This window comes from Chaetodon auriga, chromosome 12 (assembly GCF_051107435.1).
Source record: "Chaetodon auriga isolate fChaAug3 chromosome 12, fChaAug3.hap1, whole genome shotgun sequence".
Taxonomy (NCBI): Eukaryota; Metazoa; Chordata; class Actinopteri; order Chaetodontiformes; family Chaetodontidae; genus Chaetodon; species Chaetodon auriga.
In genome coordinates this window covers 11,168,349-11,180,908 of record NC_135085.1, presented here as the reverse complement: position 1 = coordinate 11,180,908, position 12,560 = coordinate 11,168,349, and the positions used below count along the sequence as shown (strand labels likewise).

The window sequence follows — 12,560 nt, the reverse complement described above, 5'->3', positions numbered from 1 at the left end:
TAAGGTCAAATCAGAAACATTGGCATTATTGCAAATTGTGTTCTATATGAGTAAGAAGGTACAATAGATTGATAATTAGCATCACTGACATCTGAGTTTGCTTGAATTATTTTCTATACACATAATGATCTGTGGCCCCATGCTGTAAATTTATTGGATGGAAGTTCTATTGGATTGAACTTGTCCATCATGTCCGCTCATGTGCGTCTCTAACTGTTATACTGCCCATGATTAATGCCTTCATAGCTTAGATGTTATGTTGCCATCAATTAATGGTGGAATTGTGCTGAGATTCACTGTTGACCACTGAAGCAATTATCACCTGCTAACTGAGCTGAATGCCTCTGAATCTGCAGTTTTAATTCTCTGACCGCGTTTACTATTAAACTAACAGCATCATAAACACTTTCCCACATGGACACATCACTATAAGAGACAGGTGCAGAATGGGGTGATTTGTTTTGAGTGCCTCATTAGAGAATAAAAGATATCGTTTAATATTGTGATGTCGGTCATGCTGTTTTCTCAAATGTAGAAGATGAATGTGTATTGTATTTGTGAGATAATTAAAGATGTTTTATTGTCTTTCATGCTCTGAATTTCTGTTAAATTTACATGCAGTCAGTTAACAATAATTGTAAGTCAGTTGTGTTTTATTCATGTTCTGCTACTGAAGCTAGAAACGAAGAGAAAGAAGGGAAGGGCATCATTTTGTGGCTGCATGTTCCGACACCAGTCCTCTCTGGTTTAAAATGAGATGTGTGAAAGCAACACCAAAAGTGATTAACGTGGAGCTGAAATAGCATTTTGCAATTAAAAGCAGAAATGGTGTTTTTTAGATATTTAATTGGAAAAAAAACTTAACTTTTTAGTATTTCTCCAGGCATTGATTCATCTCTGTTAATCACAATTAGGTATTTTGAAGTATTTCCCATGGGCTATAAAACCCTCTGCTTGTTTTCTGTTTTTCAGCTTCTGTACACACCCGCAAGTGGTAGTTTCAGAGTAACTCAGGCATACATGTTGGAACTGGATTCTGAAGAACAGCCACAAAGTTGTGAAGTTTTCTGTCAGAATTACAGAAATCAATATAGTGATCTGGAAGCTAATGGGATTGGTTCATCAGTTTAAGTATGAAACCCTGGCTGTCTGAATCCGTGTTTGTGAGACTGTCATTGGCCCACGGCAGAAATGCTCAGCCATGGCGCTGACTGCTTATTTCACTCATGATATGTCTCGTAGCATATCAAAAAAAACACCATATGGACGTGCTAACAAGGTTAGAAACTTCATCTTCTTTCGACTGGGTTTTTAAAATCCCTCTCTGGATGATCTCAGATGTCACACAGATCCATTGGGACCTGTTGTAATGTTTATGTCTTTAAGTGATTTATTGCTTTTTTCCTCTAATTTGATTGTTGACAGCAAAGAGAGAAAAAAAGGGAAGAGAAAGGCTGATGACATGTGACAAATGGGCTGCTACAGTAGCTTGTACCTCGCCATTTGTCTTGATTTTTTCAATATGACCTTTTGGACATATTGGATGCTTTTGACTGAAGAGAGAGAGACAGCAAGCACACAGTGAATGTGGAAAATCACACATGATAAACATTGCCTGCCAGACTCCAATCAGGGAAATTTACATGGTACACATGGGTTGCATACCCAAGTTCTTACCCAAAGCTTGGACTGGAAAGCTGCAGTGATTACAGTGTCACAAACTGGCTCAGGCTGAGAATGTGACAAGTAAGGAGGCCATGCAAGAGATTTGACATAAAACAAGAAGAATTTATTAAACTAAAGTTAAACACAAATCACACGACAACTCAAAAATCAGCCCTGTCCCAAATCACCATATTTCCGGCCTCTGCGAGATCTCTCTGTACATGAGTGAGATGGATCCCCCTCAAATCAGTGCTATTATTTGATGACGGATGGTGTCAGGCATGTAATGTATCCAAAAGGAATAAAATGTAATATTTTGATTGGAAAATAGATTGAAGAATTTGTGAGATGCTATAGGCGGCAGTCTGTTTTTCATACAGGACGTGCTAGCTACGCTTGTTGTCTTGTCTACCCCAGTTGCCCCATTCTCTCGCTGGCACCCCTCTCCTTTAATATCTCTCCCTCCTCAACCCACCCATGCAACTCATCCCACCGCCTCCGGTTTTCATCTTCCCTTCCTCCCTGTTCCACTCTTCTCCTGTTTATCCCTTTCCTCCCTCCTTTAATTCACTTCATGTTCTCTCACATTTGCATCATGTTGTGCATTTCCACATTCTGCTAATGCAGTATGTCCATCTATATGATCTACTTCTGGTCTTGAATAATGGCGGCTTGCATGTCCATAGAGAATATTATCTCACTTTCCCCTCCTGGTGCTCAGTGGTACTGTATTTCTGCTGAGGGATATTTGTGATTTCCACTGCATTAAAGAAAATCTAAATTCTGTATAGATTGTCAAGTACCTCATGGCCATTGTAGTGGTTTGTCTGTGCAGCCTGGTTTGTAGATGAGCCAGTTTGCTACAGGAGGCCCCTCAGCTCTGACTTACCATGCCTAAGGAAATGGGACTTTCAGAATCAGAAACATATTTTAAATGTCTTCTCAGCACTTTTAGAACAAGGGTTTTTTTGTGCTGCTGGTATTTTGCCTTACCGTAGTCTATGGTGGCATAACTCTATTCCATTATAATGGATTTGACATGACTTCGGTTGGTCAATACATAACACGATAATGCGGGGTCCCTTAGAATATGAGCTGGAACTCAAATTAAATATAGACTATGAACCGGCTGTGTCCCTATAGTAATATGTTTTCATGAGCCTCAGTCCCAAGGGAAGACACTAACAGATATTTTTATTCCAGTATCAGGATGGGCAAGTTGACAATCCCCTGCAGTAATGTTGTTAACAGGACAGCACTATCTTGTTTGTGGATTTCTGCCTTCACATTACTGTCATATCAGATTTTATCCAGTGCTGTACTAGATCCACTTTTAGACTTTAGTTTCTTCGACTAAGTGAATTAGCCCTCCATAATCTGCAATCTGATGCTTGTAATGGCTGCAGATGTTCCTTAGGAAAAGGCCAAAGACACTTGTAACCTCATTAAAGGAGGAACCACATGCAACAAAAGTGGTTTTTATTAGCTATGCTACTGGCATGGATCTGTAGATAGCAACGTCTGTCTACTCAGGTCGCTCAGTCCGCCACTCTGGTCCAGAGTAAAAAACTACCACTTGGATCGCTGTGATATTTTGCACGGACATTCATGGCTCACAGACATTGTAACCACATAACTTTGGTGATCCCCTGACTGTGAGGTTCAAATTTGTGGTTTTCAGTGAAGTGTCTCAACGACTACTTCATGGATTGTCATGAAATTTTGTATAGACGTTCATGTCCCTCTTGGGATGAATTGTGAGAATTTTCATGATCCCCTGACTTTTCCTCTTGTGCCATCATCAGGATGAGCATGATCATGCCCAAGAGGCGCAGAAGCACACTCCACCAATGACTGCACTTTTGCTATTTGTCCAATCCATTTTCGTAATCACCCTCTCCGACCAGTTGTCTCTCTTGCAGTAGCTTCTCTTAAAATCACAAGTGAAGCATAATGTGTAAGTGCATTGTACATATCCCTAAACTTATACATATTTAAAGTAGGTACTGAATTTTTATGTCTTCTATATGTTTGTGTTTCTATTTATATAATACAGGGATGTTCACAACATTTCACTCCTCAACCAGGTATCTGGTTCTGACCACCTAATCCTCGTCCCTTACTTAATTTAGTAACTAGTTAACCCAACCCTTGTTGCTCTGATATTTTAAAGCAAGTGTTTGCCCAGTGGCGTTTTTAGGATTCACTGTATGTTCTCTCGTCTACATATGGGGGGCCCCACAGAGCTGCTAACATGGCTGTAGAGTCTTGTTTCAGTTTCAGAGATGATCTTTTAGAAAACTGCTGAACGGTATATTAGAGCAGGGCTGACTTTGTCTTGGCAGCTGCTCCTGGCAGAGTTTTTTCTCTTCGATTGCAAGCTTGCCTCAATTTTTGTTTCATTGCTGCAGCTTCAGTACAAGGGTGTCATGGATGAATACCTTAAATGCATCACTAATGGCTTTACAGTACTACATGTCATGAAAGCCATTTTGGAAATAGCCCATTTCCTTGGTCTGATGTGTGCTCTTTCTACAAAACACCTCTTATATTAGACTCCCTTTAAAGAGTCACAGCTCCGCTGCCTCAACCACCACCCAATTTGTTTGGGATAAATGTAAGACCTTGAGCTAGAAATTGAACCTGCCATCCATGAGTAAACTGCGCAAGCTGTGGGCTACTATTAGACTTAGTGAAGACATCTTCAAATGTAAATCAAATGCTATGCGAGCACGATGGATTAATATGTATTTCCACTGCCAAGTGCGAGCACATAGAAATGAAGCCTCGCTTGAATGATGCCCGTTTTTAAAGTCTGTTTAATAGTCACCTCAGCGCCTCAGTCTAATGTGGTCTTAGTTTTGAAGACTCTCTTTGTAAGATTGTTTCAATTCATTCCACATCTGCCTTTTGGGTGGAAATTTTTCTAACACAGAGGAGTAAATCCAAAGAAAGCTGTAAATATTGTATAAGGGTGGAGCTGTATCTAAAAGACACCATAGAAGTGTGTTTGCTTGGGTGCTTTAATCCACTGATTTTCCACCATTACAAGTAAAATACTCCAGGTGTAAAGATGCCGAAACACCGCTTGGAAGACGGGCCTTCACTCTCTTCTCTCCACTTTCCAGCAGAGCAGAGTCATGCTGTTCGCTGCAGTACTTTCTATCTCCTGCATGAGCATGAGATGAGACTCCTAGTATGAATAATGTCTTCCCTTGTGGTTCTCTTTCACTCCATATAATCCACTCCCTACTCTGGTCTCAGCAGGGCGAGAGTCTGGAATGATCAGCAGTCATCAGTCTCTGTCAGTGAATTGAAGGAGTAGAAGGCGAGTGTGAATTAGAAGTAACACACTGGTGCAGTAATTGCATTTTGTTAATGATATTTCTTCTCATCAGTATATTGTTTTCATGTCATTAAAGCCAATAATACAAACCACTGAAAATTAGCGTCAAACTTGTTAGAAGTTAAGATCATTTAAGTAACCAGTTTTTGCCTGTTAATAAGAAGCTGCCAAGTTTAATTTCTGCTTTCATTCACAACATTTTCAATGTGAATGAACATGCACATGATGCCGTTGCACCAACCTAACAAGTGTTTCCTGTTTTTTTACTTTGCTCCTGTTCTCTCAACCTGACAAGTGAGGGAGAAAATGGAGTAGTGGGACAAAACTACTGAAATGATCCAAACGGATGATAAGCTGTGAGAATGTTTTAGGAACAGTTTGATGCATTTTAAATCACTGCCAGCTGGACATGTCATCTGCTCATTGGCATGAGACAAAGCGTTTCTCTTCAGTGGATTGAAAGGTCAAGTTGACATCCCAGCTCCCTGCAAAGAGTGACACTTGTGCACCACAGATATTTGCATATACGTGTGTGTGTGTGTGTGTGTGTGTGTGTGTGTGTGTGTGTGTGTATGTGTGTGCGTGCGTGCATGTGTGCATGTGTGCAAGTACACTAAAGCGTACATGCACATATGGTTGTTCTTGTGCCCTGCACACCGGTCTCTATCGACTTGTGAGATCCTGCTGTGACAAAGTGGGAGGACGTTTAATTTACAGTGTCAATAACAACGTGTGATGGTGATCTGCGTTAATCTCCAGCTCATCCTCCTGACCTTTCAATCACATTTGTGGCCTGGTGGTTGAGTTCTCCATTTTGTAGAACACTAGCAGAGATGTCCCAGATAAGTCTGGGTTGAGATTACAGCTCTGAACTCACTAAAAACAAGCTATTATGCAACCCCAATACCCAAAAAGGTGGACGCTGTGTGAAACATGAATAAAAACACAATGCAGTCATTTGCAAACAAGCAGTTTTACAAAGTGTTCCTGAGCCCATATATTAATCTCCTTTATACAATCACGTGTTCACAAAGTGGTGAACCTCGCTCCATCCTCGCTTGTGGATGACTGAGTCTTTTCAGGCTGCCCCTTTCATAACCAATCATGATACTCTCACCTGTTACCAATGAGCCTGTTTACCTGTGGAATGTTCCAAACAGGTGTTTTTGGAGCATTCCACAACTTCCACAACTTGAAAAAGGATTAGCAAATTATCACATTGTTTTGTTTATGGTTTACAAAGCGTCCCAACTTTTTTGGAATCAGAGATGCAGGTTTAACAAGGTTTTAAAAGATTTTCTAGGCTGCTGAGATCCTGTTGTTTTGCCCATTTAAGTCAAGATATTAGAAGTTAAAAGCTTTGCTACAGTGTCCCAGCGAGCACATCTGGCAGTGCAGCCATTGGTGAGGAGACACATGGCTGTCTGCAACCTCCCCAGGCCAGCAGAGAGTTATTACAGAGAAGGCGTGTATACAGTGTAGACAAACTGGGAGGAAAAGGGGAAAAAGCAGGTTGGAGTAGTAATGTTAACGGTTTCACTGTTTTTCTTCCCCCGTAAAAGTGAAGAATTGTGTTGTTTGTGGCTCTCGGCAGTGCTTCGTTAGAGAACACAGAGCCCTTTTCAAAGCAAGACGTTCACAGATGTAAAGCTATACAACAAACATTAATAATATTTTTCACAACGTTCAGTGTCCCACTTCCATTAGTCCTCCTGTCATCTGTAAAAACCTCAGAGATCAATCACAAACCACGGGCATGATCACAACTTAGAGTTTTAAAACAGAGGAGAAGTGACTCAGTGTGTTCAGACACAACAGGAAACAACAAAGCATGGAAATTACAGCCACAACCCTTTCAGTAATGTTATGAACTGAAATGTGCATTGCGGAAAAAGTACAGCAGCAAAATTACAAAGGAAGACAGTAACATTGATGCTATGCCTCCTCTTTTTCCTTTTCTTCCACAGTGAACAAGCACAAGCCGTGGATAGAGACATCTTACCATGGTGTGATCACAGAGAACATGGACACAGTGCTGCTGGACCCTCCGCTGGTGGCTCTAGACAAGGACGCTCCAGTCCCCTACGCTGGTAGGAACAACAAACACACACACAGGAAAAAAATCTGCTGCATAGTATGTGCATAACACACATATAGAATATAGATCCTCCCACACACACATTGCATCTCTCTCACACACACACTTGAGGACTTACCCTAACCACAATGATAATCAGTACTTTAGCTTAAAATTTAATGGGGACTTGCATTTGGTCCCCATAAGGAAGAGGAGTTACCTCAGTGTGACTGTGAAAACAGATTTATGTCCCCACAGTGCGAGTAGTATACACTCACACACACACACTCGCACACACGGTGGCTGAGATGCTTCTGTATTGTGTCCAGGCAACTGTGGCAACTTCACACCACAAGACAGAAACAGATGATCCGACAGTTCTCTGTACTCACTGTTTGTTATGGAGACTGAATTCCATTTATCACCCACAGAAGTGTTAAACAAATGGTTTTCTTTTTTTTTTTTTAAAGAGCACTTTCTTCTCATTATTGTATTTAATTGTTCAAGAATTAACAGGACAGAGGGCTGACGAATACCGAAATGTTTGTTGTTTGAAGCTACCAGCAGCGTATGGTCACATTTAAACCTTCTTCTGTTTGTTTGTTGGATTTGAGGAGATTTGAAATCACTGATTCTCACTTAAGAGGTTTATGGAAATGCATTTATTTTCATAATATTGTCAGATGTCCAGTCTGGAGTTCAGAGAGATCTTCCTCACTTGCGTCTGACAGGGATCTATTCGTGAAATTGAGGCCATGAGTCACCATTTTTCTTGCTGCTGAATTGCTGCATTTAACCTGGCCAAAAGACTGTCCTCAAAAGTGGAACAATATAATATCGTTCCTGAGCAATGTCTGCTGTTCATGATGACAGTGTTCATTTTGTAGCCTAAATCTTAACGTGATTGTGGAGCTGGTTTCCAAGCTATGATATCAAACAGAAAGCACATTTTTATTTTCTAACATTTGACACCTCAAAAGGAGCAAGACAGCGTTTTGTCTTGCTTACATTGTTACCAGAACACTCATTACTCATACATTTCTATGAAGTAGCACTTGGTTTTGTTTTTGGTCCTAGATCCAGTGGCATTCATTTATTAATGTTGTGAGTTCATTAATTAATCGCTAAGTCTTTATTACTCTTAGAAAATGTATTAACAGGGGACCTTGACCAGGGGATGTCCCCTTTAGCGGTATTTAGTGGCAGCGTTAGATTTAGTGATGCTCTGCATTTCAAAATTTGGTTACTGAGAGCTCACTATAGTTGTCAGAGAAAAGGTTTCCACAGCCTTGTAGGGCCATAAAAGTTCCTTGAAGTGTCGTGAAGAACGACTTCGGGGCTACACTTGTGCTTTTTAACCTTTTATTCCTTTGAAAGTTTGAGGCAGATATACCACAGAGCCCATTAATGGTTTCCATTAAACCGGCTGCTGCGAGCGTACATGTGTGATATTGACAGTAACATCATTATAGACCTCATCTCCAGATGACTGTTTCAGTTGCTGATTGTGTTGTCTAACAAGAGCTGAAATCAGACAGCTGTCATGCAGGTGCAGCAGTGCTGACAGTGACAGGAAGGAGAGAGACAGAGAGAGCTCTTGTAAGTGGACAAAGTATTCTAACACTTAACAGCTCATTATGACAAAATGGCTCCCATTAATCCCAGTGCTGACAGCCATGGAAAAGTGATAATTGGCTATTTTTCTCCCTGACTTTTCCCTTTTCTGTGTGTGTGTGTTTTTGTTTTGTTTTTTTGTTCGTATGGTTTAGCCATGATTTTATGTTTTTCAATGTTTTGTGTGAGCTGCTCTGTGAATAAATAGCTGACCTTGGGGAGTATGAAACAACCCGGATCCATGTTAAAGGCTCTTTGGTTCTGCTTCTCCTGACAGGGCTTTTAACAGGCCTTTTAACAGGCCTGTTCTTACATATACTGCACACTGTAATCCAAAACTGTACTGTATATGAGGATTAAATGATCCTTTGGTGGGGTTTAGGTTTTATCCAAAGCATTAAAAACGGTACAGAATATATTATGCAAGAAGTTTATTCATCTTTTATTCATAGCACTCAAGTGGAGCTGCTGAAGGTATTCTTCACAGATATTGTTCCTCTCCAATCAAGCGGGACCGACTTACTGTAAATTACAGTACATAGTTTTCCCAAGTAACCGAATCCATGACGCAGTGAAGGTTTAATGACGCCGCAACGAGCAGCCAAACAAAAGAGGAAATGAGTTTTGATTGCTTTTCTCCATGATTAACACTTTGGTTTGTTGACTTGAGAAGGTCAAGCTGGGTGAAATATCGCCCGGGAGGAAAAAGCAGAGCTGTGCACTGGCTGCTGACTGGTGATATTTCTCCCCTTGTTTTTCATTACATGCAGCCTAATGAATGAAACCCATACAATCGCTACCAAGGAGACTCTGAAAAAAGAAAAAAAAAAACGGCCATCAAAAGAGCAGCTCTGTCGCAATTTATCTTCCCTTGCAATTGTCTACAGCTCTGCCTTGTTTTGCACAAACTCACACAGCTCCCTCCTCAAATCTTTATCTCAGTCTCTCCCTCCATTTGTGTCTTTTTTTCCACGCAGTGCCACATTCCCTCTTTCTCACTCCGACTGCCCTTTCTCCTCTCCTCAATCTCGACACTTTGCTCCTAGCGAGCCCGGATACACTCAGTCACTTATGCGCTACAGACACTCTCATCAATCCCGGTTTTGTTTTACTGCAGAATGGAGTAGGCTGTCCTTCTGGCTCCACATTAATTGCGATGTGGGAACACAGTCCAGGATTGTTAAGTACTTGCCTATTTTCTCCTCTTTTGTACTTTTCTCTTGTCATCCTTTATTCCCTCTCCCGTCCACTGGCCTTCCATCACTCGTGCCACTCCTCTCCTGCCTCACACCCCCCCTCATTTTCACTTCTCACCTTTCTATCTGAATATTCTTTTCCTTCCTGTCTCTCTTTCTGTCCTTTCCTCTCCTGCTGTTCCATATTTCTCTTTGATGCAAACTACCCACAGTGGGCCTAACTTGAACATTATATGCTGAGACAGGCATCCTGGAGATAAATTGTTATTACTGCTTGCCATGATGGCATCCTCTATCCTGTGCACCCCCCCTGCCCCCAAACACCTCCCATGGAGCAAAGGTGTGTGGGTTGAGGATTATGTGCTGATCGAGCGTTCTCAATCAAATTAGCATGAGGAGTGGTGGCAGCGGACTCGAGGGTGCAGAAAGGCAGGCAGACAGTTTCATTTGCTTATTCTTTATCTCAAGGCCACAGTCAACAGGCACGGATTCTCCCCATTCATCATGGTACCAGAATAATGTGCTGTGGTACATTGTTTCCTCTGCCGAACTCGCGCAGGGTGAAGGAACAAAAGTAGTTGGAGAATTGGAGAGAAAGGGAGAATAGATAGCTGAGAGAAAAAAAGATGGAGGAGACAGATGGACAAAGAAATTGAGAGAGGTTCATCACCAGCAGCTGCCGCAAAAAACATGTTTGATTATTCCCATTGGTTGGTTTAGTGTGTGTGTGTGGGTGTGTGTGTGTGTGTGTGTGGGTGTGTGTGTGTGTGTGTGTGTGTGCGCGCGCGCACACGGGTGGGCATGTGAATGTGTTTGTATAAACTTCATTCCTCATCATTCTCCTTATGTTTTACAGTAAGTCCAGAGGTACAGTATCTGTAATCTTCTTGCTCTTTTTTTTTGAGTTTGAGCTTGAATGTTTTGTCGATGTGTACCTTTCTACTTTATCTCCTCATAATTAATCAATTCTCCATCTACAGTCGCTGTTTTGCGTCGAACGTCCACCATCAGTCTGTTGTTTGCAAAGGCTGCAAAGCTTAAGCGGCGCTTCGATCCTCATGTCTCGTGTGTGCTGTGGGCTCTCAGCCCTGCTTCGAAAGCTCTCACAGCCCAACACACAATCGCTGCAGTTATACACTAAAGACACAATAAAATAGATTTGTGTAGATTTTTGTGGCCAGTGTAGACAGCTGTATTGATTACAGTTTAAGTGCATCTGTTCTGTCAGACACTTGTGAGATGGCTGAAATGCCAATGCTGAGACGGCCTTACTTTGGGCTGTAACTCTTCAGCTTCTTTTTTTACTGTCTGTCAATCAATACTGGTAAATGTCCCATAAAGGAAAGAAGGCATGTTTGGCATTTATTATGTACTTAATCTTGTTCAGACCAACTTTACCCTGTGTGAAAATGCAGCATCCAGCAAGGAACTGTGTTGCATAATCAAATACATGCAAATCGTGCATTCTTGGTGGATTGCTTTGTGAGGTGAAAGGTGTATTTCTACTGTTTAACTCACGATTGTCACAACAAATGATAAAGCGATTGCTGCCATGGTAACGTTTCAGATTTGTGAAATGATGTCTCTGAGTTTTATGAACTGCTGATAAATAATTACTTAAGGTACCTGTGTCAAAATTCACTGCATTAGTCCATCTAATGTCAGCATGATGCCAAAACTAAGATTTTGGTTTTGAAGACGCTAACAGGAGTCTTAACAATTTTAATCTGGTCAAATGAAATCAAGCACAAATTTTAATTAGTCAAGAACACTTTTTTGATCTTCACTTGGTCTGCAAGGAGTCATGCTTTAGATGCTCTTGCTGTGCTCAAATATCTTAGTCGTGTTTGGAATGAGCCTGGCTTCAATTAGATAATATCAACATTAGATAATATTGTTTCAGTCAGACTTTGCCTGCTGTGTCAGGAATGCTGGCATATAGTCCAAATTTCATAATTTTTGAGTTATTTACCCTTGAGAAAAACAGGGAAAACAGAAATAATTTCCATTTTTTGTCTATGCCAGTCATCCTACCTTTGCTAAGCACATAGTCAAAATTGATTTCTTGCTTGTTTTCCGATAAGGAAAATGTATTTGCTTATTATCTTATAAGTTGAAAATCAGCCGTAAGAAGGATTTTTGTAATGAGAAACGTGCTGTTTGAAAGATGTGGGCATGCATTATTTACAATACCTGACTTGTTGATGAGGCACAGTGATGGATGCTTGAATAACTGTTGAAAATTTTAAATATTCCTTGATTTCTGTCACGAACAATCACATGATCTTTTTTTTTGTCACTTGCTGCAGTGAAGACACAAACAGGAAGTGGTCCATAGCTCCCCTGCAATCATGATTTAAACAACTAAATGGATCGACACGTTCTCACTGCTGCCTAATGCTCTTTTGCGTACAGCTGTATTGTGTTTTTCCTTTGTACAGAAACAACCATGGCGATGTGTATCGCCCAAAATATTTTCCATCTGCTGAGGAACAGCAGGGTGGCAAGCCAAAAAGAGAGACAGGACTTTAAGAGGAGAATAGAAAATAAGAGTAAACAAATGAGGGAAACTAACTGTGTGATTGCATCAACGTGCAATTTTACAACAGATCATGGCTCTGGGTTTTTGGTTGTGTTGCTGGAAAACATCTTCACATAATAA

At 40.9% G+C, this 12,560-nt stretch overlaps 1 protein-coding gene across 1 annotated transcript in view; it reads left to right on the top strand.

The window, feature by feature from the left end:
* The window catches only part of clstn2a (calsyntenin 2a), a 145,067-nt gene that overhangs the window by 65,388 nt on the left and 67,119 nt on the right, over positions 1-12,560 (top strand). The window contains exon 2 of the mRNA XM_076745076.1: positions 6,979-7,101. Within this exon, the coding sequence (XP_076601191.1) occupies positions 6,979-7,101 (123 nt within the window). The remainder of the gene's footprint in view (positions 1-6,978; positions 7,102-12,560) is intronic.